The sequence below is a fragment of the Passer domesticus genome, chromosome 6 (genome assembly GCF_036417665.1).
Source record: "Passer domesticus isolate bPasDom1 chromosome 6, bPasDom1.hap1, whole genome shotgun sequence".
NCBI lineage: Eukaryota > Metazoa > Chordata > Aves > Passeriformes > Passeridae > Passer > Passer domesticus.
The window spans coordinates 8,794,900-8,822,539 of NC_087479.1; the positions used below are offsets into that span (position 1 = coordinate 8,794,900).

Consider the following 27,640-nt stretch of genomic DNA (forward strand, 5'->3'; position numbering starts at 1 on the left):
GGAAATTGTTTTCCTTGTTCAGGTTTTGATTTTTGAATGCAAACAGCCCTTATGTCTTATACCCTCTTCCATTTTTCTTGGGCTGGAAATACTGTTGCTAAAAGGCATATCCATTACCCATTCCCTGTGGCCCAGAGGAGCTTGGTGGGTCAGTGAAATTGAAGGCAGAGCATGCAGGAGCTGAAGAGGTGTCTGGTACAGGAGAGTACCATCCTGGAACTGAGAACTGAACCCAGTCTTCCCCTGCTCTGCCACAAACTTCCTCCTTATACAATCACCTCGGACAGGGTTATTTTTCTCTCTCTGTGCCCCAGTTCCCTATCTGTAAAGTGGTGATAACAGCACTTCCTTGCTTCATGGGGATGTTGTGAGGACAAATGCAGCTCAAGCTGTGGGGCTCTTGGATACTGTGGTAACTGGGAGCACAGATGGAAGAAGGGAAATGTTCCACATAAAAGCTTTCTGTTCTTTGAGCCCAGTGGTAGATTATGGCACTGATGTGATTGTGGCTTTCCACTGAAGTCGTGGCTTGACTGGTGCCATGTCTTCCCTTCAAAGGTTTCCTTCCTTCTATGTGCCAACAGGGAAAGCCCTTGACATCCTCCTGGATGTGATTGTTTGCTCCTTGGCTGCAGGCTCTCTGAGCCCAGAGCCTGGGTGACTCTCGCTGTCTGTTTTCCAGCCTGGCCTGCTCACAGTTACTGAATGGAGTGTGTGCTTCTGGCACCAGCCACCCAGGACATTTCACAGACTTACTCACACCCTGGAAGGAGTTAAAAATATGTATGAATGGATTTTCACTTGCAAAATCCAGACTGCTGTAGCAATTACTCAGAGCAAGCACTGGATGCAGTGTGACCAGAAGAAAGCAATTGTCCCTGACACAACTGGTTAAATTTCATAGAAACCACATCCTTTGTGTTGCCACTGACAACGTAACACTCCTTAATGTTTGATTTCAAGCAAAGCTTTATTACCCAGCTGTACATGCAGGCATACTTTCTTCTGAAGAATTTCTGTCCAGAGTCACCACAGAGTGAAGCTCTTTCCATTTTAATGTGGACTTTATAGTTTTGTTTATATATAGTACAAGCAGGTAAGAGACAGGAAACCTATCTGCTTAATATGTACATTGTGACGTGTCTGAAGGGAAGGAAGGCAGTGAGTTTAGTATTTGTTCAATTGAATCTTGCTCACACAAATAAGTTTGGTTTGGAAGCTTTTTGGGCCATGAGGTAGAAGTATACTTCATTTATTGCTTACTTCTTGAAACATGGGGCTCATGTAATCTTTCTTCTTCACCTGCCTTGATAAATTCTATATTTAGTCATCTCTGCCCATCCACTTGAACAGGACAAAAATAACTTCAGTGTAATCCATCCTCTCTGTCCTTTCCTCTCCACCCCTTCCCTCCCCTTTCCTTTCCTGCTGCTAGGTTTAGGGCATTCAGTTGTTTGGGAAGTGGTGTTTGTTTTGCTTTGTTTCCTTACAAGTAGGGTTGGAGGGCAGGAGAAAACATTTATACTCTGGCATAAAGTTGTTGTGAAGAGTATGCAAACTGTCAGAAACACTTCCTCCTCTCTTACAACATTTGCTGAGGGGTCAGAGTGTGTGCAGAGTGTGTGGAGGGAGGTGGAGCAGAGAGGTTGGGAAATGACTTGCATGTGGCATACATCTGTCTGACAAAAAGCCAACCGTGCCAGGGGATAAATGGACAAACAAATAGTGTTTCAGTTCTGAACTCAGAGGTTCAGAACTTAAAGTTTGCACAGGAGCAACTCTTCAGATAAGTTTCCAATTGGACCTTGACTTGTGTTGTGCAAACACATAGTAGCTAGCACAGAGGAGTCTGTCCTCTAAAACCCTGCCTGGGAGAGGATCTGGGCACAGACTGTGCTTTGCGTGGCTTCTCCTGTGTCCTGCAATGGGCATATATATAAAAATATATATATATATTTATGTGTGTGTGTGCATGTATACATAGCTTAACACAGATCAACACTGGCCAAAAGCCCCAGAAGTATTTAAGCTTTAACCCCCTGCCTTTAGCATGAATTAAGGTGAAGTAGCATTTCTGTTAATCTGACTGTGAACATTGGCTATTTTTGGATTGGATAAAGAATGTCCACTGAATTGACCAAAATGCTTGCTGTCTGTGTTATCTGAAATATTATGGTCTTCCACTATTAAGCTGATAGGGATTTAAGGGAAACAGTATTGTTTTGGTGAAACTGCTTTGAAATACAGCCTGCCAAGTTCTTGTATCTCGAGCTAAGTGCTGGGTATGTTGTTGTTCCTGACAGACACATTGTGGAGATGCAGGGGGACTGATTGTTCCAACAAAAAATGTTGCTTTTTGTAACTCAAGCATTTTTTAATTAAAGGTGTTAAAGAGGGTGATGTGGAGCAGAAAGATTGAGGGAAAATGCTTTAATTGATGCCTAATAAAATTCAAGTTGTTTTTCATTAAATTTTTCATTTCAGTATCTGCTATTCAAAAGAAAGTGAGACATTTTCCTTTTTTTTTTTTGCTTATTTTTGCATTAATAGAATTGCTGCAGGATGGAAGGAGGAAAGAGTTGGTTTTGAAAATTGGTCACAATTTTAAAGATTAAAATTCTTTGTTCTTCCTCCTCTTTTGCCTGTGTGCTGAGCCATGTGGCAATGTCAGAGCAGCAGTGCAGCCCCATTTTGAGTTGTACCCTGAGTGATGAGGGGCTGAAGGAGAGGAGGACACTGATCATGTAGGGTCTTCCATGGTGTGAGCTGTGTTGGGCAGTGCAGTGGAACCACTCACCAGACCTGGTTGGCACTCAGGAGCCAAAATCTGGTTTGAAATTCCACGCTGTGAATTTGTAACAGGGCTCACTACCAGCGCCCACCTCGCTCTGTGCGGTGGTGTCCGATTGCCTTGGCCCCCTTGCTCAGCCCTGCTTTTAAAGCAAAGGGCACTTGAGTTTCTAGGAATGTTAATTCCTTACTTTGCAAGCACAAATACGTGCTCTGAGTGTTTGGAAAGGAGCAGGCCCTGAATTTAGAGCTTGCACTCCCAGGCACGGGGTAATCCTGTTAGGAGTCTGGGCTGCTGCGATGGTCCCAGGCAGGCCGTGCTGCCTCGCAGGCATCTGCTTCTCTGCCGACTGAGTCAAGTCAATATCCTCAAAACTGTAATTTACATTGTAATGATGGATTACACTTGTCATGGTTTACAGAATTTTGTGTTGTGCGTTTAATAAAAGAAAACACTTTTTAATGCTTATCATTTCTGAAGTCCAACACGTCAGAACTAAAGCTCAGTGTATGCGAGGCAAACTATGCTTTAATTTTACAATTGTCTGATGGGACTTTGCGATTTATTTGTTGTTACTTCCTTAATGATGTTGCAGTCAGAGGCACTGTTTTGCTAAATGTTGTGTAAAAAGTAAATTGTAGCACAGCAGATGTTGGTATTTGGATGGATGTCGGTGCAATGGGGGGACAGCAACAGTCATCTCTGTCAGCTGTCTTCAGGCTCGGCAGGCCTGCTGCGTGGTTACTTTGGTGTGTAAAAACAGCTCGTTTTGCAACTGGGAAGTTTGGCATTACATTTGGCACTGAGCCATGTAGCTGGGTTAACACAAGTGTTTATCCAGTGATTTTCTCAAAATTGGTAACTTGGAGAGAATGTTATTAAACTTCAGTACAAAGAAAGGGGGAATATGGATGGATCTCTTTCTGAAAAAGGCACTGATGTTTATAATACTAAATTCCATTTAAAAAATCCTTTTATTTCCCTCACCCCTGTCCTCTTTGCTTTTTCATGATCATCCTTTTTGCAGCTTACTGTTTACAGTTTCCTTTTTAAGGATTAAGACATGGAAGCATACCTAATGAAATGCCATAACCACCTTTTTCTCCATCCTGTGTACTGTCATGAATTAAGTGCAAAGAATAGAGGACTGCAAATGAAGCTATTTAATTGCCACCACCCAAAATTTGGTAGAAGTTCCAAGTGCACAATGAAACGAGAACCTGCTTGTATGCATATCTGCAGAGCAGTTGATTTCTGTAATATAAATTACTGTAAATTTTACCTTTGGGTTAAGTACAACAATCCTTGCAGGCCATCAAGAATTTTTCATAGAACTCCTGTTAGTATTGCATATATTTCTTTATGGAAGTAGCAATTTAAGCTGCATTTTCAGTAAGGACAGGCAGGAGCATGTGGTAGTTTTGCAGAGCAGCAATTTCAATGAGATTTTATACCTGAAATTTGGTACCTGTTGATTTAATATTAATTTAGAAACTTTATCATAGAGGATTAATTTTTCAAAACCATTTTAATCTTGTATTGCATCTGTGATTAAATAACTAGATTTCTTCATTGCTTGGAAAGGCTTCCATTTCTTTTGAAATTGGGAAAATGATTAAACTACGAAATTTGGATTCTCTGATGAGGAGAAGGCAAGTGTATAGAAAAACATTTCCTCAAACCAGTGATAGTGACCCAGTAGTGGACTTGTGCTTAGTTAATCTTGTAGTTGAGCTGCAATTTTACCACCAAATAAAATACCAGGAAGATAATTTTAATTTTGGTCCTTTGTTCTCTCTCTTTTTAAATTTTTTTTCTTTTCTTTAAGAGCATGTTACCTGTATTGCCCAGTTTCTATAGCCAAATGTGTCTTCATTTGGAAAACTATAATTTTCAGTAAGTCTGCCCACAACCAAGGTTAATTTACTATGCTATGGATAAATGAAAATTTTAAGTGTTCAGTGACTGCTTTTTGAAAACATTTTTGTCTCTTAGTTTGATACTCAGGCTGTAATTCTGAAGTTAAAAAGGTTTTCTCACAGGGGATGGGGAAATAATTTTGCAAAAGCTGTAAATAGGGGAATAATCTAAACATTACAGCTTCCCCAGACCAGAGGGTGGTACAGTCTTTGTGGGCAGTGTGACCCAGGAAGATTTTCCTGTGAGTGTTGGCTGTGCCTGTGAAGGAGCAGGGTCAGTGCAGCCACGCTGTGCTCCCAGCCAGGCTCTGCATTAGCTCTGTGGAACATCCCTACGTGTCTGTGTGTATCCGAAGGACACAGCTTTGAGATTCCAGCTTGCTGGATTTGGCTGCATGTCAGCAAGGAGGTGCTGAGTTGGGAGCATGGTCTTCCCACAGGCTGGGCACACACAACCTGTGCTCCCAGCTGCCTGCGTTGGTGCTGGGACCGGAGCAGGAGGGGCTGGTGGTGGCCACAGGCACAGCTGGCATGGCCTGGGGTGGGGGTCAGGCTGCTGTCCCTGCCCTGCCTGTGCTCTCAGCCCACTCAGTGCCTTCCCCTCTGCCCACCAGACACAGCTTGTCCCTTTGTCAACACTGCTCTGATGCAGCTATTTCAGCCACAATTGTAGCCACGTCTTAACTCATGTCAAGCACAGTTCTCTGCCTCCAAAAGGTGCTTCTCTTCTCCCCATCCCTTTTCTCCTCCAGCTTCCCTCCCACCTTACTCGCAGCAGGGTTTGCAGGGTGGCCTTGCTTGGCTTGACCCCTGGAGTGGCAGAGGAGCCCCTAGCAGCTGCCACCTGAGCTGGAAGCATCAGCTCAGGGACCAGTGGCAGGAAATGCTGTAAAGCAGGGTGTGCTAAGCATCAAACAGTGCTTACATACACGGTTTTCTGTATGTGTGTCTGTACCTTCCTTGCCAGAAGTCCCTGAGGCACCTGGCTTTCAGGAATGTTACCCCAGATGACCTGTAGGGCTCTTTCTCTCTCCTTTTTAAAAAAAATGGAATTAATAAACAAGAAAATGGAAAAATAAACACTAAAAAAAAGCAAAAAGCTGTCATTTAAAAGTTTAAAGCTTTATTTATGGTTTTCTGGTGTTCTCAAAGTGTGGCAATCTGACTTTCCTGGAGAGCTGTTGTAGTTGTTGCAAGTTCTGCACCTGATGGGTAGCTGTAATGCGGTTAGGCGAGGGATGTGCTTTGGAGTTTGTTTGGCTTCTGTTCTTTGGGGACATCCTAGTGAGAGTGGGAAGATGGAACTACAGAGAGTGGACTGTGTTCAGTTATGGGATGAGGTTTTCAGGATTCGGGTGGATGAAGGAATGTGTGTGGTGAGGAGCAGTTGTGCTTGGAATACCAGGTGTGGAGGAAAGGTGGGGCTGATGTTGCAGTCCCTGACCTCAGAAGATCCAGTGAGGCAAGTACCAGATTTGATGCCCACAGAAACTGGTGTGAGTTTAGGGCAGTCTGGGGGTGATGTTTATTTTAACACTGCTTATAGGAGCAGTTTGAATAGAAACTGGATTTTTTTCTGTGTCCTCCCAAAACAAAAGTAAGAGGCACTGCAGACTGGAAACTGTAATTCAGGCTCCCATCTTCTGTGTGCATCTGCTTCCCAGTTCTGTATGGGATACACTGTTCATGTTTTATGCTATTTTTAAAATGAAAAGTGACTTTAGTGTAGCAAGATGCCATTGGCAACAAGAAAATTAATTTGTGGTAGCAGTGTCAAAGTAGGTGGGTCTTTATTGTGTCTTTTTTCAGGTTGGTCTTTATTTCATTTGTCCTTGTGTAAGAAACAGATCTTTGTGTGACTGAAATGCATTCTCTCTTAGAGCTTGGAGCTGTTACAGAGAAGTATCATGAGCTTAATATAATAGGTAACTTAGAGGTTAAAAAATAGTTGTGATTATATGTATGTGTTTTTGGTTGTATTTTAGACATGTTTCAATGTCACAGTGCTAAATTGTGGTACCACTGAAATCCAGCAGAAGTTTTGCTGTTTGATTATATTAAGACTCAATATTTTTACTGTCTGTTACAAAAATAAATGGGATGTAATGGTGTGTCTGACTGAGCTTGTGACCCTGTTGAAGCAGCAGTGTGGATTGTGCTCTGCTTTACAGTGACAACACACCTTAGTTCAAGGCACAGAGATCCTTGGCAGAGTTTCTTGCACCTGTGTTACTCAGCTAAGCTTAGCACCAGAGCTGCAGTGGCTGTTCTGCTCTTACACTACTCAGTGGTGAAGTTGCTTTAATAAATTCTCAGCATGCAATTAAGTTACTTTGCAAAATTCCTCTGAAGTGAGGCAGCACTCCTGTTATCTGGAGGAGATTTTCATTGCTGAGTTTGGGGTAGTGACTCAGTAAAACTTATCTGTGGAATACTAAATTTGGAGGCGTAACCAGGAGGTTGCCATGATAACAAATATTAGGACTTGCTTTCTGGGAAGTGCTGCTAATTTTTCCATTGATGGCCATCAAATGCCTCAAGATAAATGAAACTTTTTATTAGAACTAACATGGTCTCCTTGTGCTCCTCCAGGATTTTGTAGACTTGCTAGTGACTAAATGAAGAAGGGAAATCCAAATTAGCCCCAGCCCTATAAAGACACCACCTCTCTTTTAATGTTGTTTCTTATTTTTTCCATTGAAGTGTTTGCTTAACTTAGCTTTCATTCATCTTTCTATGAAATATGTATCAGTTTGTATAAACATTTGAAAATTCTACATTGATTTTATTTTCTTGGCACTTCTAAGAAATTTCCTGATGCGCAGCATGATCACACAATTACTGGTTGAGCTTTTGTTGTAAGTGACCGAAAAGAGCTCTGTGCATTTATGTTGAAAATTAGGACTCAAACCCAGAAGCTAAAGGATAACAATACAATGTGTTAATTTCTTACTCTCCATAAATTGTTTATTTATTAAAATCCATGTTCTACAGATTAGTTCTTACTAAGAGAACTTTTTTTCCCCCCTCTTCAAACTGCCTCTGTAGTTGGTTCATATCTGTTTTAAAAATGCTGCTGTTTCCATAAATCTTCCCTAATGTCCTTTAACCTTTTTTTCCCCCCTCCATTTCTTTACAATTCCCTGAGGTTTTGATTCATTTTGTGAATGACACAATTATGTGGTAATGGGAGCCTGGAAGAGCAAGCCAGGAGTGGTGGATGAAAACATCCTCAGTGTGGATGTTTGCTGTTTCCTTCTTGGCTGTGTCTGTTTCCTTCTTGCTTTTTCTCTCCCCTGGTCTTGCTTTCCCATGGGCTCCCACCCCCCAAGCTACCAGGTCTCAGCCTCACCAACTCTGGGATTTTAATGAAGAACCTCTTCTGAGTACTTTCCAGGTTTAATGTTCGTAAAACAAATAAATGCATCATAAAAATCACTCTTGCCCGAGTCTTCGACTCACCTAATCTTTTTTTAATGGGGTAGAGTGAGAGAAGAGACCTAAAATAATTTTTAGTCAATTAATGATGCTTTTCGTGAACATCCCCTATGTTTAGGTCGCTTGAGGAATAAAAGTTTAAAAACTGTGATTTCAGTCTTAATTTGTTTTGAAAGAGCTTTGGTTTGTGTATGTTTTTTTCCTTTGTCCCCTCAGACATTCTGCCAGTATCTAGATGGGATTTACTGAAGAACAAAACTGGGTTTGTGATATTCAAATCAGTGTTCAGTTAAGCACAAGTGTCATGCCTAAGGATTCTTAGGTAAAAAGGTAAAATCATTTAATCAGCTTTCAGAGGCTGTCTAGAAAAGGCCATCCTTGTTCAAATACACTGGGGTGTGGTGTACTTGGTGTTTCTGGTTTAGTTTTTATTTTTCTTTGTATTTGTAGTAGACGTAAAATCTTTGGAGGACCAAGTCACGCTGTTGGTCTGAATTTATGGGATGTATTTAATAGCCTGATTTGCAGAAATACTGACCATATTCAGACTGAGCTTGAGGAATAGTTGTAGCTACCTCCTTCCTCTAAGGGAAGATATTTAAAAACTTGCAGAGGCTTATTAGCTTAAGTGCCTTGTTAGCTGCTTGTGCTATTTTCCATCATGGTGTCAAGGTAAAAATTACTTGGGGAGAAATAATTGTTCTAAGTATGCTTAATTCAGTTCAGTGAATCTGACACCTCCTCTGTCATTTTTATTTATTTATAAAAATGGGAGAGCGTTGGGCACCTGTCAAAAGCAGAGAAATACATCATGGCACTTTCTGTTGCAGGAATGTTTTATTTTGTTAAAATTCTGTATCTGCTTGCAAGTTTATTTCTGAAGATTTCTCTAATCGTGTTGGACACCTCATGGTAGTTTTAAGTCCTTTTGTTCACACCATGAGATAGTGAAGATGCAATTCACTCTGAGATTGTTTTCAGTATAGCTTAAGAAATCACTTTATATTTTCCTGTAATTTATGTAGCTATCCTTAAAACTGCTGTTTTTAATGAAATTTCATTTACATCTTCTCCCACTGGAGACAGCTGTAGGTTAGGACTAGCCTGACTAAGCTGTGCCAAAGGTAGGAGTAAGGAGTTTTTTACATGCTGATTAATTCTCTTTTGCTCCTTTGGGAATATCTGGTATTGCTTAAATTGATTGCTGTAAGCAATATGGCAACATTTTTGACCTTCTAAACTGAAATTCAGCAAAAAAAGAAAAAGAAAAATATAAACCTCCATGTTTCAGTTTTACATAACTATACGGTTGAAGTATAGTGGTAAAAAATATGGGGGTGTCATCTTCTGCAGTGGTGGTGTTGGCTGGTGATCTCAGACCCTTTGGGAGAAAGAGAATCTGAGAACGTGGTAGTCGTCCATCCCTTGCACAGAAAAAGTATTGGGTGATAATCTGTTTTTCTTTCTCTGTAATCTGGCTTCTCATCTCTCCCATGGCCAGCTTTGTGAATCAGAGCACCCGCTGCCTTCCTTCGGTGTTTCCCACCTGCACTGTTGTGTAACTACGGACAGGAGCAGCTTCCAGTACGTTTACTTTTCTACACAGCTTTGTGGGAAGCCCAAAGCCAAGGCTGTGTGCTTCTTTCTGAAGTTAATTTACAGATGTGCCAGGTGACCAGGAGTTGTCCTCCCACAGCTCCCTTTGTTGCTCGAAGGCCAGACGGCTCATCCATCACCCTTCACCACACCTCCAGTGCCACCTCCCCCCTCCCCGTATTCCCCCAAGATATGATAATGAAACAGGTGCCCTGCACTGCAACTCTCCCTGAGCTTGAGAAGCGGCAGGAGGTTTAGAAAAGCTGAAACCAAGGAGGAGGAGGCGGCACTTCTCCTGAACCTGTTGGCAGTCACGTCAGTCACGGCCATGCACCCCACAGCCGCCCCACTGCCTGCGGGGGGGAAGAAAGCCAGGAACCGATTTGTCGCGCCCCAGCCAGCCCACTGGGACTGTGGGACCCCACTTTAGGGCCCTGCCGGGCGTGGAGGAGCTGAGCTGTGCAGTGTTGGCCTGGTGTGGCGGTGGCCGTGCTCAGGGAGCCGAGCTGTGCGCGCCGCGCTGGCCTGGCGCGGAGGCCCGGGGCTGCGGGTGACCTCCCTCCCCGCCGGGGAGCAGCCCCGTCGGCAGCCCCAGCCACCTCATTGAGATTCCAGGCACAGGGAGCGCCTCTGCAGCTGTACGCTGGAGGCGGTGGCCGGGGAGGCATCCAGAGAGGGGCCCCAAAAAATCATCAAAGAACCGGCCCCTTCGCCGCGCCTCTGAATAGCAGGCAAACCAGAGGTCCTCCTCTCTCCGCCAGCGTGTTGGGAAAGACATTAACATAACCTCTTTTTTTTTTTCCTTTCTTTTTAATTTCCCCAAGCTACCGAAAATCTACTGTGTTTAAATATCTTGTTCTGACAGTTTGCACGGGGGAGCGGAGAGTGGTGCACCAGCCTGGTGGGTGTCTGTGCAGCTATTTTTATAAAAAACGAAACATACTTGAGCTGAGAGTTTTCATTCAGGTCACCCTAGACTTAATTGTTTGGTGTCAGGTCGTTAAGATCCAGAATTAGCTCCCTGCACTTGGAAAGGGCTTGCTTCCGAGTGCTTTAGAAATGCAAAGGCAAGTTTTCAAGCCCTGCTTGCTTTTTCCAAATCTGTTTTGATTTCAGCTGGTTTTGAAGCGAGTGGACACTTACTCGGTTTACTCAAGCAGTAAAAACTAACTGTAAATCCCCATCCCACTCCTCAGCACGAAAGAGATGGTAGCTCCCGAGAGCTTCACATCTTTAAGGAAATTGGCGTCTGTTTTCCGAGCCCTTATTAGGCCGACAGGATGCAGACCACTTCTCGTGGCCATTGAGGCTCAGAAATGAGTCACTGTGCCTTTGATGGGTGGCACTTTAGCGCTTCGATTGGCATAACTTTCATGTTCCCTCGGACAGGAACTGGGGCTGTTCGAGCAGGGAGTGCCCTACATCATCAGAGCGTGTGGGAATGTAGAGAAGGCTTGCATAACTCAAAAGCTCTAATTTTTTGAGTGTTATGCTTAAATGCAATTAAAGGTGCTACTTCTGATGCTCAGAGCAGAAAGTTTAATGCATTATTTATTGGAAGATTTGTGGTAGCCACCTGACTGCATTTCATATAACTGAGACTTTATTTTCAGTCAGTGCTCCTGGGCTTGTTACTTGGTTACTTTGGGCCATAAGAAAGTTAATAGTCGGTCGGGTGCTTTTGTAAATATCATTGGATGCTGACTTGGTTAACCTAATGATTTTTTTTTTCAAATCATTGGTATGTATGAGTTGATTAAAACAAAAGCAGAGGCTTCTTAAATATAGTCTGTTCTGAATTAAAGGGTGTGGTGTTGGCTTTGAATGAGCTTGATGCAGCAACAAGCATGCAGCAGTTGGTAAATAAAGATGGATTTTCTTTTGTTCTGCTGGTGCTTGCTGCTCATTATTCTCCACTTACCCCGTGAGCTTCCCAGGGAGTGGCAGCTGTTTCTGATGTTAGACACTCTATCAGTGGTAGACAGCTCCAGATTCGGTGAGATACTGTTGTGGGGAGGAGAGGAAAATCATCTAACCCTGCATTATTGTAAATCCTCAGTAGAGTTAACTTTTCATGAGCCAAAGGAGTTTTGTGTTTAACTTTTTCTGAAATATTCAGGCATAAGTGTGCTTTTCAGTATGTGTTACAGCGAAAAAGCTTTTCTGGCATGAGATGGATTTACATTCTGAGTGTGTGTTAAGTATTTTAATGTGCAGTGTGTGGGGGCAGGCACAAGGCAATAAAGGGAAATCAGTCTATAACAATCTTTGTGTATGTTTCCAGATATATACAGTTTGGGAATCTTTGCAATTTGGAAATTGCTCGGAGTAAACAGAATGATACATAAAGATTTTAAATAATAAAGCTAGCAAGCTACAGAGGAGTCTGTTTGGTTCCAGGATTTTATATGTAGGATTTATAACCCATGCTTTTGCTTTCCTGTCTCTGCAGTGTTAGCATTCTGTTACTGAAAACAAAGAAGGCTCTGCCAGGGCATTACACAAGCAATGAATCACAGAGGAAAAAATGTTTTGCTTTGTAAATTGTTCACTTTTCCATGGTGGATCATTATTTTTTTTTTTAGTGTTGTCTGATAGAATTTGCCACACATGCTTGCATTTACTGTACTCTGTATGATTCTTTCTAGTGTGACTACATAACTGCTAATATTAGTGACTTCAAGTAACTTCTTCTTGTGATTCTTAAAAACAAAACCGCAACAGGAACAAAGAACACAGGGCAAAAATTGAAACAGCTCAGTTCACTCTTGAGGCATGACAGCTTGCTGAGTATATCGGAGGAAGGAAAAGGTGTTGATGTTTTTCAGACAGCTTTGTCCCAGCAGTTCCACATAATTATTTTTTTGTCTGTATTGACAAACTCCTTTTCTGCCTCCAGTACTGAGATTTGCTGTCATCTTTTGATGTGGTCCTCATGTGCTGTAGGCCATTTATAGTCTTTTACCTAATCATAAAAATATAAACTTGTTCCTTAAGAATATGCACTTTGTACATCTTTTTGATGACTCTTGGTGAATCTGTGTTTCCAAGCTTCTGCAGAGGAATGATAGCTTGCTCAGGCTTGAATGTAAAATTATACTTGGAGATCATCTCTTTGGGAAGTCACACACCAGGCAGTGTCTTGCCACTTTTTTGCAGGATGCAGAAGCACCACCTCAGTGTGTTATATAATAAAAATTTGTACCACAGATGCTGCACTGTGCCTCATACTCTACTTGGCAAGAACAATAATCAATAGTATGTTGGATTGCCATATTACAGTATTCATTAAGTTCCAGACATTTGGAAAATATTTGAAATAAAATCATATTATTTATTTACAAATTAAAAAGGTAGATCAGGAACCATAACCAGCTAAAGCAATGCTTTAAAGGAAGATCCAAGTAGAATGATCCCTACAGAAAGGCTGGTGGTAATGAAATCCTTGATTTTTCACACAGAAGCAGTAAGTGTGGAGGAGGATGCTATATATGTATGGAATGCACCATTTTAAAGACTGTGTGATTAATCCTGTTACAGGATGTGTTTCTAACAGAGAAGCAGATCGGTGGGATAAAGCTGTAAGAAAGTATGAGAGCCAAACATAAGCATCTAATCTTAGAGAAAGTCTCCTGTGACAGTACAGTGTAATTCTGTTTAAAATTACGTGTACTTCACTGCAAATAACCAGATAATAATTTCAGAAGCTGCAAAAAATTTTTGTCCCCTCTGTAAATGCCAGTGGGGAAGATGTGTAGCATAAATTAGGGAGTAAGGGAAGTAGAAACTCTCAGTCTTATCCCTGTTCAGATATTATTTGTCCCATCCAATCTGGATTTAGTCCTAAATTCAGATATGATAAGGGGTGTGTGGTGGTCATTAGGTCTCCTAGATGTGCTTTATGGAAGAGAAGAAAATACCAAGGAGTCAGATATGTAACAGCATGTTCCAAAATCCTGATGGTCTAGGCAGCCACCTTCCCAACCTGCTTACCTGGCAAACCTCTAGTCAAGAGCTGGGCTGAGCATGCCACGTGTCTCCTCATCCCTGTAGTCACATCTGTGGTGTAATAGTAATGAGATTGGAGTAATCTCACTGATCTGGGCCGAGTTGGACTGATAATTTAAATGTGAAAGGCTTCATAATCTCCTCCTGATCCCAGAAAGTTTTTGGCATTTAATTAAGGTCAGAATTAAAAAGATGATGACAACAAAACCTTCTACATTTACCTCCTTGCCTATAAATGTTAAACCATGACAGGTGAGTTCTGAAATTCCTGGAGCGATGATGACGCTTTCGTAAACGCCTTGTAGGCTGGTGTAACACTTGGAGCAGTAACAGCCATCTCTAAAAGAAGCAATGAGAAGGTCTGTGCTCCTTTTCCTCTCCTCTTTCTTGCCCCATACCTGTTTCATTCGTTCAAATGGATGTTTTTTTTCTGCAGACATGGCCTTCAAAGGTGACTCTGTGTGACTCTCCCTGACAGTTCAGTAGCTCTTAGTTTTTTGTTTTAGATGAGGAAATGGAAAGCCCAGTGAGGACTAAAGAGGTGAAAGCAGCTGGTGGGGGCCGTGCACACTCATGTCTGTGTTGTGTGGGTGTCAGGGTTGCTTCTGCTTCTGTGTGCAGGAGGGAGAAGGATGAGTGTGAACGGAGAAGTGACACAGCTGCTGCCCAAAGCAGGTTGAAACTGCACCACAGATGGAGAGAAGAGGTCTGTGGGGACAGGAAGGAGACAAAGCAGCTGCAAGGGAGTTCCTGGGGCAGGGTGCATTTTGCTGGGAGAGAAGTCACCAGCGGAGCAAAGCTGAGCAGTGGGAAAGTGTGAGAGGAGCCTTGGAGAAGAGGAGAGCAGCAGAAGGTTGCCAGAGCCAATAAATCTGGTGAGCCTTCTCCTCTCACCATTCTTGGTTGTTTGAAGAGCTTGCCAGCAGGTGAACCTGTAGGCACTGGGCACCAGCCACTGCAGGGCAGCATTGCAGGGTGCACAGACGTGGTCCTGCTGTGGCAGGCTGGAAGGGAGCTCAGCTCCTAATGTGCTCTTTCATCGTCTCCCCACTGTTAAACAAACCAGTGAGAAACCGTACAGAAAGGAGGAGGGCATGGTTGATGTGCGGCTGTGGGTGCTTTGTAGTTGACCACTTGCTTTTAAAATTGAAGCAGAATTGGAAAAGTGTGGCCAGTACTGTGTTTAGAATAACACCTTGAATGAGATTTTTGTGACTCAGTTGAGTAGAAACAGGACCTTTTAGGACCTAGAGGGGCAGCTTGACCCCATGAAAAGCCGTTTGAGGTTCTTGAGACTGCCTCAGAAAACAATGATCTGGTAAATGAGCAAAAAACTCAGGCATACTGACAGTCATCCAGAAGAACCATCAATGGGATTTCTGCTTCCTTCCCTGAAGATATTAATAAATCCAGTAAATAACTGAGGTTTTGGTTAACTCTTCTTATTCTACTGCTGAACATTTTGAATGTGGCTGTAATGCAGTCACACAAGTGTCACCTGTGCAGGTTACACAGATGAGCAGAAGTGTGGTGTGAGCAATGGGTGTTTCCTCAGACAAAGAAAGGTGGCATATCTTTCAGAGTAGATGTTTGTTTTCAGCTTTGTGGTAGCTATACATCATCCAGTGTTTTCTTCTTCTTATTGTGATATATCATCTTGTGTTTCATGCTTGAGATGTTGTGAGAGAAGTGAGTGATGTTATGTAACATAAGCAGAGAATTATCTTCTTATGGTCTGAAAGTGACTGTTGGTTTGATAAAGCAGTTGACTAATTAGTAAATTACCCATTCTTGTTTAAAATACTTGCGCTGCAAAATGTAAATGAAAAAAATTTCTCCACTTGTCAGTATGAAAAATGACAATAGCAAAAATAATACATAGGACATCTGCTCTGATTTTTTTAAAATTTAAAATGCATTTAAGGCAGATGTTGCAGAATTTGAATGGAAATCAAAGTAGATGGAAGAACAAAACATAGCTGTTTACCTTTTATGAAGTCCCATTTTTATGGCTAACATAGATACCAGTATGTGACTCAGTGTCTGTATTTTTCCACTGTTTGTATCAGACTGAACTGAATGTTCTTTAAAACTGCTGCTGTCAGGGTGACATGTAGTTCCAATATTAACAGCAATTATTGGAGTGTCAGTATTTTGGGGTGTTTTCTGATGATGTTTCCCTTTGCCCATCTTCTCTTTCCAGGAGAATACATCAAGACATGGAGGCCGAGGTATTTTCTGTTGAAGAATGATGGCACCTTCATTGGCTACAAGGAGCGGCCACAGGATGTTGACCAGCGGGAATCACCTTTAAATAACTTCTCAGTAGCTCGTAAGTGTTTTTAGCTGCTTCCTTGTCCAGTTTGGGCTTGATGTCTTCTTGTAACGTAGCTGGTAAGCTGCATCAGTAACATTCAGATCTGCCCAGAGTGCTGTATCTGAACACTAAGTGTATATTTGAGCTGATAAATCCCATCGTGTTTCTCAGCAGTGATCGTAACATGGAGGTTTGATGCTCTCCTTATTTTTCCTGTTTTTTAAGTTTTCTAGTAATTTAGTGTTTCTGGTTATTGAATAAAATGGGTTTATTTGTTAATATTTTGTATGTATGTTAGTCAGCAAATTACTTTAAAGTGAAAATTCACCTAGGTGCATGTACTTGGTGGGTAGGTACAGCAGAAGCATTTCTGCCACCAGCTCTGGATTTCAGTGGCATTGACATTGGTCAGAGTTATTTAATTGTTAACATAAGAGAATGCAGAGCGAGTACATGTTTTAATGAAGCACACTTGGATTTTCTTAATTTTGAACACAAACCCGTAGTTCTTCTATGAAAGCCAACAAAAGGGTTTGGAAATAATAACATCTCCTAACCTCTGCACTCTCTACTATGCAAACATTTCCGACTTTGCTCAGGTGCTGCAGCACAGGATGTGATAGAAGACTCTGAAGATAATTTCCTTTTCTTGCTGATGTTTTTAACTTTTCACTGTATACTTCCAGCTTTTATTTTCTCCTGTTCTTAATCTTTCCTGTCTCGTGATCTGCCTGTGTCTCGTTCCACCACTTAAAAATAGATCATTGTGGCACCTGTTATTAACAATGGTCTGTTCTATGTTCCTGGTGACTATTGGAAGCAGAGTTCTGCAGAGGGAAGGGTAGGGTCTTTCCCTCTTCATTACAAGGTAGCTCAAAATACAGGGGATTCATCTTTGTAGCTGATCATGAAGCAGGTATTTATTTTGAAACACCCTGCTGCTGGAAGAGGGCTGGGCAACAGTAGGAATTAATGGAAATGTTCATTATTTTTCCTCCAGTAGCAGTATATACCTGTTCTGAGTGATGATGGGAATACATAATGGACATGCTGTTGCCTGGTGCCTCTGTGCAGGATTCCAAGAGTGCTTTGGGGCTTTTAATTTGAGAGGCAGAATTCTCGTTGAGTTTTCATTTCAGTAATGACATGGTACTTTCCTCTTCAAACTGGTATCTTCTTACAGATTAATAAGGTAAAGCAAAGCAGAAGAAAGCCATTAATTCATAAATTAATTCAGTACTTGGTCTATAGCCAGAGGCTTTTAACAAATGCACTTTCTGGAGGACACTTCCATCCTCTTGCTGCTGCTACCTGCATTACTTGGGCAGCTCAGTGCTAAGGGGTAAAAATGTGTCCATTGCCTTTTCTTTGTCTAAGTTGCCTTTAAAATGGGTTAACTTAAATCAGTTTTCACAACAGGAATATGGTGCTTTTTGGCAGATTGAGCCCATCAGTCTCAGCATTTATAGATAAACAGGTTTGTTACCATGGCATTGGAGCACTGTCAGAGAGAGAAGACACAGCACATGCCTATAGATGAGTTGTAAGAGTTGCCTGTAAGAGGCATTGTGGGCTGGGTGGTGGGTGGGAGGATGTTCCTCACAGTGGGTCTTGCCTGGTGGCAGCTCAGGAAGGCCTTGAAGATTGGAGTGGAGCTTCCTTGCTAGAAGTGATTATTGTGGATTGGGGCCCACAGAAACAGCTGTTTCCCCACCAGGATTTAATTTCTCATGTAGGCAGTAGCAGGCAGTGCTGCCAGCACTCCTGTCCCTTCTGGGTGCCCTCCACACTTTCACAGATTGACAGAATATTCTGAGTTGGACGGGACCCACAGGATCATTGAGTCCAACTCTTCATGTAAATGGCCCATATGGGGATTGAACCCACAAACTTGGTATTATTAGCACCAGGCTCTAACCAGCTCAGCTCATCTCAGGGATCACTGTTTGGATGTATTTTGCACCACAGGTTTTCCCTTTGAACCTTTTTGCCTGATCATTTAATTTAGGTTAACGTGTCAAGTTAACATGAATGAATTTGAGCTGTCTCTGGAGGAAGGCTCAGGCCAGAGCACAGGCCTGTAGAAGCCTCCTGCCAGTGAAAGGTGGGGGAAATGAATTATTTTGTAAAAACAAGAATTATTTTAAATATTAAGATAAAATATTTTGTAAAAATTAATCTTTCTGTTTTCTTTTCATCCAAGAGACTATGATAGCCCTGACTTATTTTGTTAATTAGTGAACCAGATTTTTTTTTTTAATGAGATGGCAGGCTGTCTCTGTCAGTCTGTTCTTTGGAAGTGGTCCCATGTTTCTGATTAAAATCTTTACCCTCTTCTGCTGTACAAAAATGTAGGCTTTTTTATCTTTGCAAGTAAATGGAGAGTTTTTTTAAAATGGGAATTTTACTACTTGTAGTGTAAAATTAATATTGAGTGATTTTGTCAGCGCATGAGTTGGAAATAATTAATGAGACAGCTATGACAGAAGATAACAACTAATGGTCACCTGTCTTTTCCTTTAACGGGTATGAAAAAAGTATTAGCAATAAATAATGTGTGATTTCCATGTGCTTGACAGTACCTTCTTTCTCCTACACTGGCCTTTTCCTTTTGGTCCGTGAGGGTTTTGAACGTACATTTTTGAAAACTTGTTTCTAATCTCCTCTAGCTAAAGAGAGCCTTACTGTTTATTTTAAATAGCTTGTTCTCTACCTATTCCTTTCAAAATAGCCGTATATTAATGTTTGCTGTGTTAAAGGAGTTTATTTTCTCTGTAATTAACCTATTGATGATTTATTAAAAAAAAACAGCAACTAACAGCAAACAAAAAACAAATACAGAATAACCCAAAGTCACACTCGTGAAACATGGTGCCTGAGTGTTTCAATCTTATTTGTGTTTTGTGTTCTGTACATTACTACTAATAAGGTAGATGGAATAAAAAAAATCTGTACCTAAAAGTTCTGCTTCAGAGCTCATGCAGATGAATAACCAGTAGAGGCTGAGTTGTAAATCTGTGAGATAAGTAGCCTTCATACCAATTGTAATCTCGGATTATCATGTATGTCTCCCTATTAGGTTATAAGCCTTTAAAACCATATAGCTGAGAAAAGCAGTATATTGTGAAAAACCACATGGAGAGAGAGGGTGTTCCTGTTAGAAAGGGATTATTGCTCCCGGCTGTCAAAAAGGAAGATGAACTGTGGTGGTTTTGTTGTACTGCTGAAAACATAATTGCTCAACAATACGAGAGCTCCTTTTGGGACAGGACTGTGTGTCTGCAGTCAAGCATTTTTCAGAGGGCATAGGATGGCCAGATTAGTGGTTGGATTTTTGTCTGCTGTTACTAAGAGCCACCTTTGTGCACGTCTGTAACTTGGTTCTCCTGGCCCCTCACTTGTGCTATGCTGAACAGTTCAGAGTTGAACCTGTCCAGTGATGTTAGCAGAAAACAAACACTTCAACATAATATTCATGTTTGTCTTCCAAAAGTTTTATTTCTTCATCATTCTGTTTTCCTTATTTACCTTTTCCCTTTTTTCTATCTGTTTACTTTTTTTTCTGTTTCTCCATACCCTTCCTTAAAGAAACCAAAGCAGGAATAGGAAGGAATCTTCCTTGACATTATTGTTTTAAAGTGTGATGTCATTATATAGGGAGCAGAGTTTGACACTTTCATCGAAAGTAATCTGCCTTTTAGCTTAAGTGCTGGGAAAGCAAATATTGTGACATTTTAGAAAGTCACTGGGATAATACTAAGTGTCTTTCAAATACAAAATGGTAATTTACATTTGAATGCCTTGGTGTCTATTCCTGTTAGGAACAATTTCTCTGTCCTACTTACTTTAAAAGACCAAACGCCAGGAAAGAATCAAGAGGTTCTTTAGAGAAATTTAAATAATTTTTAACAGGCTGCTGTTTCTAGTACCTACTCTGTTACAAATGGAGAATACTTACACTGGCCTGTTTCACAGGAAAAACTTCTTCAAAGTGGGTAAGCAACCCTCAGCCCCTATTTGAAATTGAATGTTTTTATAGCAGAATCCCCAAACATGCCATAAATCAGACCTGTTACTACACAGCATCTCTGTGCTCTGCTGGAGTGGGGCACATTGCATTGATGATTAGAGAAGGTGGATTTGGTGTTTCTCTAACTTCAGCTACAGTGAAGAGCACACAGGTTTAAAAATAAGAAAAAAAATCCTGTTCATTCGTTTCATTGATTAAATCCATGTGATTATCATACATGGTGAGAAATATGTGGTAGTTTCAAACTTTCTACACCCTATATGGTATAGCACTTTGGTAGAGTAAAGCCTTCTGTATTTCTTGATATGTGCTGTTATGATTGAGCAGGGTAATTAGACAGCATATTGTTCACTAAACAAAACAATTCTGGGTGACATTCCTGAATTATAGTGGTTATTAACTGACAAATCTCTATTATTCATCTTGCTGTATGCCTTAAAGATTGCTGGATCAGCAAGCTTAACAAATATCAATGGACAGTGCTGATTTAGGGGAAGAGTGATGTGTAATTGGTCCCTGTCTTTGACATAAAAAGCCTTGTGTGGTTTATCATGCTGAAATTAAATGGTTAAATCTAGAGTTTGTGGCTAGTTTAAATATCTATGCAGCTACTTCAGGATATGAATCAAAAGTGTTTTTAAAATCTAAGCAAAACCTCTGTGTTTATTTCTTTATGATGCTGAACTTTGGGATAAGTGTGGGAGAGCAGCTCTGGATTAGCACAAGGTTAGGAAGTAGCCTGATGTTGTTTTTCGAGTCTTCAGCCACATTCTGTGTTTTAGGGCTGCATTGTGCAGGCTCCTAGAGGACAACCCCAGCCTTCATCTAATCACATTAAGCAGATAAAAGCAGGAGGCAGAACAAACAAACAACAAAAAAAGAAGGGCAGCTAAACAGAGGTGGGAGGTCTGGAAGCAGAAGTGAGATGTTTGGAGTGGAATTTATCAGGCCCAGGCTCACGGGGCAGTTGTGTTTGGCTTTCGCTGCTGTTCTGTGAGGGGACAGAGGTGGCTGCAAGGCTGAGCCCAGCGTGGCCACCTTGCTGCGTGGAAGTTGTTTAATCTGAATGAAGGAGTGCCATTTATTGCACTAAAGCCTTTGCATGACTCATTAATAAACTTTCTCTTATCTAATTGGAGTGCTTTAGTAGGATGCAGTATAACCTCAGCGTGCTATTAAAGAAAAATTATATTTTCTTGTAATGAAAAATGCAGAGTTACTAATTGAAAAGCTTATAATTCCAGCAGCAAATGAGGCATGAAATATATTGCCAAAAATACAGTGCTCAAAAACACTGGCAGTAAATATTTTATCTTGGTGCTAATTAAGAGCTTGAACTTAAAAACTGAGCATTCTAAATTCACACAATAATGAAATTAACCTAATGGTACCAGTGTAGCCTTAGTAATGTGTACTGTTATTCTGTGTATTCTGTCCTCCACTTGCACATTGTTGATGGTGGAGAATAGCTCTAGCAGTAAACAGAAATTTCATATTGTCTTCATAGTGCCTTTTTATTTATTTAGGAGTCTATTTAGAAACTGAAGACCAAATAATAGCAAGCTTGTGGTTTCATTAACTGCAAGGAAAAGAGTTTAATGCAAGAAAAAAACTCCCACAGTTATATTTTTTTTCCCTCTGCTCACTTTGTTTCTTAATTTGACTTTCCTCTAGCAGGATCTGCTTAATTAATTACCTTTTCTATTAACATTCATCCAAAAAATGTGATGGTTTGGCTCCTTTTGTTATTTCATTGATTTTCTTTTGTTTTTTGGATCTCTGTTAGTAGACCTAAAGTGTACCCTTTACCTAGGAGCATTTTCTGGCCCAAATTTGAAGGATAAACACTCATAACATCCTAAGAAGCTTAAAGTAGTAGATGTAATTAAAAAATTTTTAAAAATTGCACTCAGCTCTCAACAGAACATTTTGATGAAGGAAGTGGTGGCTGAGCATGGAGCTGTGCTTGTGTAGCCTTTTTAGGCTGTGCTTAAACCCTGGCAGGGATGGAAGCTGCTCACTGCGTGTCCGTGCAGCATCCGACTGCGGCAGCCCTCCCGAGGCCTTTTGGAACGGGGTCCTCTCAGGGGGTGCCTCTGCAGTTTGATGTTCCCTCTAGTGTTTGAGGACTGGAAATGCTGAGTCTGATCTCCATCAGGTTGCTGCAAAATGATCAGATGTTCTCCTGCAGCTCCCTGGAACCCATGGACAGGGTTTTGTATGGGAAAGTCAATAGGAGGGAATGTGGGGGCTTGACTTTAGCTTCAGTGTATGTAATTGCTACATTATCAAATGGCTTTGGCCGTGTGCTGTGCTCTGGGTGACCTTTAGAGTATGGGGGGACCTGAGTCTGAATGGCTTCTGTGTTATCACATCACATTTCTGCTTACCTCTGTGGGCAGACCAAATGTGGAGCCTTTCAAAAGAATTTGATTTCAACGCTGCTTAGATGGCTATCTCCCAAGCTATTTATTGGTTTCATCAACACAGTAAATTGTCTCAAGTCTCCTAAAGAAGTACTTACAGAGATTTCTATGGCTGATTAATTGCAACAGTTTGCTAGATAAGAATAAAGACAAATGATTATTTAAACCTGCTTATGTACCATGACTCTTTCTTCCTTGATTGTGGTAGAGTGCCAGCTGATGAAGACAGAGCGACCTAAACCAAACACATTTATCATTAGATGCCTCCAGTGGACCACAGTAATTGAAAGAACATTTCATGTGGAGACTCCAGAGGAGCGGTATGTTTCATTCATATTTAATGCATAAACTCCTTGCAAAAGCAGATGCAAGTGTTCAGCATTAATAGTGAGTCCTCTGCTGAAGCTCTTATTTATCAGATGATGTACGTCTGGACTGAAAAGTGACAAATAATTTTTGAGTGCCTTCAGTTTTAGTGCATTTTCCAGTATAAAAGCAACGCTGAAGGGGGAGTTTCAGAGAGCGGATTTTGAGCAGTGTTTGTAAGTGAATTGTTGCTAGGTTGGGTATCCAAAACGGACGGGTGCAGGTGTGTACCAGCACACAGGTAGTTATTTCTGGAATGTAAGGTTCATTTCTCACTGGAAATGTTGTGGTTTGTAAAATGAAGGGTTTCTGACCTGGGAGTTTCTGGAAGGATGAGCACAAGTGAAATAGACATTTAGGCAGAGTTGAGTTGTATCAAAATAGTGACCTTTTAAAGTCTGTTTAGACACCCTATTTCTAAAGGAAAAGTTAGTTGTATCATCGCTGATTGCTAATGTTTTATGCAAATTAGATAATAAAGGTGATAGTTATCTGCTGCAGGTGCAGATTTCTGTTTCATCTTTTAGGAAACAAAGCTAAGAGCTACATCCTGTGCTCTCATCATTGGAGAATAATTGATCTCTTCCCTCCAGAGAGAACAGTTTTCCAGCACAACTATAATGCAACTACTGAGTATTTAAATATTTACTTGCTCTTCAGAAACTGAACTTAAATTATTCCAGTATCATTGCCCTAAGGGAGTGGAAATCTTAAAACCCTGGTCCTCCCTAGATATGATCCTAGCACATGTTTATTTTGAAGACCAGTAAATTCTACCAAGAATTACTCACTTATTTCTTTCACAGCCTTTGCATGCACTTTGCATGCTCCTTGTTATTGCATTTGATTCTGTTACAGTGATCAGAAGAAGGTTTAGTCAAATTAAAAGCAAAGAAAAAGAAACTGGTCCTTGTTTCTTTTAGGAACTTCGTGGTCAGTGACCCTAAAGGGAGTGAATAGCAGTTTCCACTTGGAGGAAGATTGTATTTCAGTCTTGTTTTGTTCCCTCCTAGCCAATTAAGTCAGCTTTGTGACACTTCAGGGCTCAGAGTGTTAGTCACCTCTGTTGTGTACTCTTGAGACATAAAAGCTGAGGGTGAAATTCTGTTCTCCCAGAAATCAAAGATACTCACTTCAGGAGGGCTGAGATCTCAACCAAGTCAGTAACAAAAGAGATATGAAGGTCAATATGCCTTTAGCTTTCTACGTGCCTTTAGAACCGATGTTTGCTTTTTTGAAAGAAATTGAGAGAGAAAAGTGGAAGAAGTTGTTCTTTTTGTAATAATTTTGAATGTAAAAATATGACTAGTAAATAAGGGAATATGTTAGGAATGGTGAATGGAGCAGTCTGTGTTGGGAGTATAGGGAGAATGTTCTGAATGTTTGACATTGCCTTGCTGCCCCAGACAGGGTTGGATGAATTGTGCACAATTCAGGCAAAATCCAAAATAATGCACAAGGCAGGAAAGACCTTAGGTGGTGCAATTTTTGTTAAAAACTTGTGTTGGATACTTTTTCCCATGGACTTTGCTTCCTCTGGGGAATGATGTGCCTCTTGCATCCATTATAAATGGAAACTCACATGTTCAGATATAACTTTTAAAAAAAACAACTTCATAGGACCATTGAAAAATTGGACATTGATAAGGATGGCATGGCTGCACTGCAGATTGTGCACAGAGTTGTTCAGCATTGGCTGCTGCTGATCCTGCTGTAGTAGCAAAATATTTTACCTGGGATGTCCTTAGGAGAAGAATTTAAACAGTCCCTAGAAAACACCAACTAAACCACCACATCCTGTTCTCTGCACGTACAAAAGACAGTAAACATGTTAAGTTCAGATAGTCCACTGGATGTGTCTTCAGCCCCTGTGTGTATCTTTAAAGCCTGTCCTGAGACCCCGGAAGCCCTTATGAGTTGTATTCTGTATGTTCAATAAATTTGCAGTGAAATCAAGTGAAGGCCAAGGACTTTCACTTCAGTAGCTTCAAAGGTGTGAAATCTCCCAAAGAACACTGGAGTGGAAGTTGTCTCCATGGGAGTTGAAGGGGTCACTGTTAGAGCACTGGTTGCTGAAACAGCTGTGGAAACTTTATCATAACCAAGACCTGTGCCTAAGATGAAATGTCACTGCTTTTGCTGACATTCTGCTAAAGTTTACACAGCAATTGCTGTGCTAATGTCATCATCTTTAGAACAGAAGAATAACTTAAGTGTCCTGAGCTTTAAGACCTTTTCCAAGAACGTCTCTTGCCACTGCAGCCACTAAAATTTGGTATACGTGTGTGAAGAGGTGCCATAGTGTCCCCAGGAGTTGGATGTGTGTTTCAGTGCACCACAGAAATGTAGAAACTGTCTTTAATTGCTTTGTGCGTCATGTAAACCTTTTGCTTTTTGCTTTTGGCAAGTCTGTTTTGGTTATGTAAATCTCTATCACCAGGTCATATCCTGAGCTGTTGACTGAATGCCCATTAGAAATTCTGTTATCCAAAAAGCCTTGTGTTGTGTCCAGACTGGGAGGACTTCAGTTGTCTCTTGTTTCTAGTACGATTAATAAAGATTTTTAAAATGCATTTTTACAGTGCTTGAAAATGCACATAATTCATCATATCTTCCACTGATTCATGAGAGAGTATTAGTGGCTCTGTGTTCCTTGGTGATCCTTGCCATGGCAGGATCTAAAGCCACAAGTAATTAATGTCTTTGCCTATATTTTGCCAGGGAAGAATGGACAAAAGCCATCCAAACAGTAGCAGACAGCCTCAAGAAACAAGAGGAAGAGATGATGGATTTCAGATCTGGCTCTCCCAGTGATAATTCAGGTGCCGAAGAAATGGAAGTTTCTATGACAAAGCCAAAACACAAAGTGGTAAGTGGGTATAGCAGGATTGACTGTTTTTCAGGTCTTCTCAAATATAGACAAGAAATAGCCATCAAGCCATGTCTGTACCCCTGACAATTACATGATTGCCTGTAGATGCAGCTTCTGGAGGAAACAATTGTCTCAGCTGAGCAGAGCCTGTCTGGGTCTGCCAGAGTTCTGAATTCACGTGTCCTTACTGGATGGCTTTCAAGGCCGGCTCAGGTCTGAGTTTGGTTTGCCCATTTTCCTGTGGTACAGAGCCTGAAACCAAAGCTCCTGCTGGACCTTGTGACTCTAAACTCCTTGCAGGCTGGTGCAGAAGTATTCTGATGGATTTGCAGTATTTAGGGTGGGTCCATGGATTTAATTGCTCTGGATTAAGGATTTATGCTAACTCCAGCCAGCCACTGCAGTGCCTGCCCATAGTGCTCCTACAACTTGGGGTTTTGAATTAGGCACTACATAGTCTGAATGCAGAGGGCCAGCTAAGGAATGGCCTTCCATGATATGAGTATGTGCCAGAGAAGATCTTTACCCTGTTGAGCCTTTTTAGGTATCTGTCTTCAATTTCCCTTTATTTCTTTCTACCCCATTCTGTTCTCTTTGTATTTCTGTTTTTGAAAGTGTTCCCACCTGTTCCTGCAAGAGGGAATTGGTAGAACCTTTCCCCATGCAAATCCATTGTCTGTGGATTTTAGGTGGCACTTCCTTGTGTCTTCATCTCACCATTGTCATCCTCACCCACTTTCATAAGTTTGTTTCAGTTTTGGGAAAACTGATGATGTTTTTCTATAAAAAAGATATCCACCAGTGTCTTCACTTAGCTTGTGTGTTACCCTTGTGTCATGTCAGTGCTTTCAGAGTGATGTGGTTGGCTACTTTAATGCCTCTGTGAATCAGAGCTTGCCAGCAGGATTCTGGGTCTTTGGCTGAACAGATCCTGCTCTTGCTGAGTCCTTCATAGAAATGCAAGAACTGCCTCATTCATCAGAGGGATACAGTGTTCTGATACAGTGACTCTCTTCCTGGACATGTTAGTGAGGATAACCAAAATTATTATTGGGGTCCTGACATCAACTGTATCGAGCAATTTGGCAGAAAATCTCCTCACCCAGGTCGAGGGAATATGTGGAAAAGTTTGCTGTTGGGGACATCTTAATTTTTTTCCCAAACTGAGGCTGCAGCAGCCTTTGGTTGTGTCAGTCCCATTGCTGCCGCGTTGGCAATGGTCACTGATCCGATGGTACAGTCTGTGCTCAGCCTCTGTTTACTCCAATATTTTTCCTCATGATGAAACAAATCAGAGCAAATGGCTGATCTATGAGGCAGTGTCAGGGACTGGAAAGATGTCCCAATAAATGTTGGGGTGCATGTGTGTGTGGGGGAAGGCAACAGTCAGGCCTTGCTCTGGTGAGACAGTGAAGTGCCCCACTTCCCCTAGAGCCTGTATCCCAGCCTGGCAGAGCTGCCACTCACTGACACACCAGAGCCAGTGCTCCACTCTCCCCTAACCCAGCTCCTGAGAGGCCAAATGACCACAAGTCCCACCTGGGAAAAGACTCATGAAGGCCAAGGGATATTTAGGGTGCAGCACAAGGCCATCACCTTGTCTAAACCCTACCTATTATTGGAGTTTCTCTCTGAACACAGCTGGAACCCAGGAGTTGGTAGCTGCGTGTGTGCTTTTCTAGATATTTCCTGTCTTTTTCTCCTCATTCCTTGTTGGAATATTTTGAGTAACTTGCCATTGAATGGATATATAGTTTGCTAAGGTGAATGGTCCAAGTTAATGCTGTGAGAAGTGTTTTATATTGATTGGATATTGTAGTAAACCTTTTGCCAAAGTTGCCTGATTTTCTAAAGTTTGTCAGTAAATGTTTTGTGTT

General features: G+C 41.3%; 1 protein-coding gene across 7 annotated transcripts in view; it reads left to right on the plus strand.

Moving 5' to 3' along the window:
* AKT1 (AKT serine/threonine kinase 1) overlaps nucleotides 1-27,640 on the plus strand; it is a 75,908-nt gene that overhangs the window by 23,123 nt on the left and 25,145 nt on the right. For all 7 annotated transcript variants that reach the window (XM_064423151.1, XM_064423146.1, XM_064423145.1 and 4 more), the window contains 3 exons: nucleotides 15,956-16,084; nucleotides 22,734-22,845; nucleotides 25,613-25,760. In XM_064423151.1, coding sequence (XP_064279221.1) covers nucleotides 15,956-16,084; nucleotides 22,734-22,845; nucleotides 25,613-25,760 — 389 coding nt within the window. The remainder of the gene's footprint in view (nucleotides 1-15,955; nucleotides 16,085-22,733; nucleotides 22,846-25,612; nucleotides 25,761-27,640) is intronic.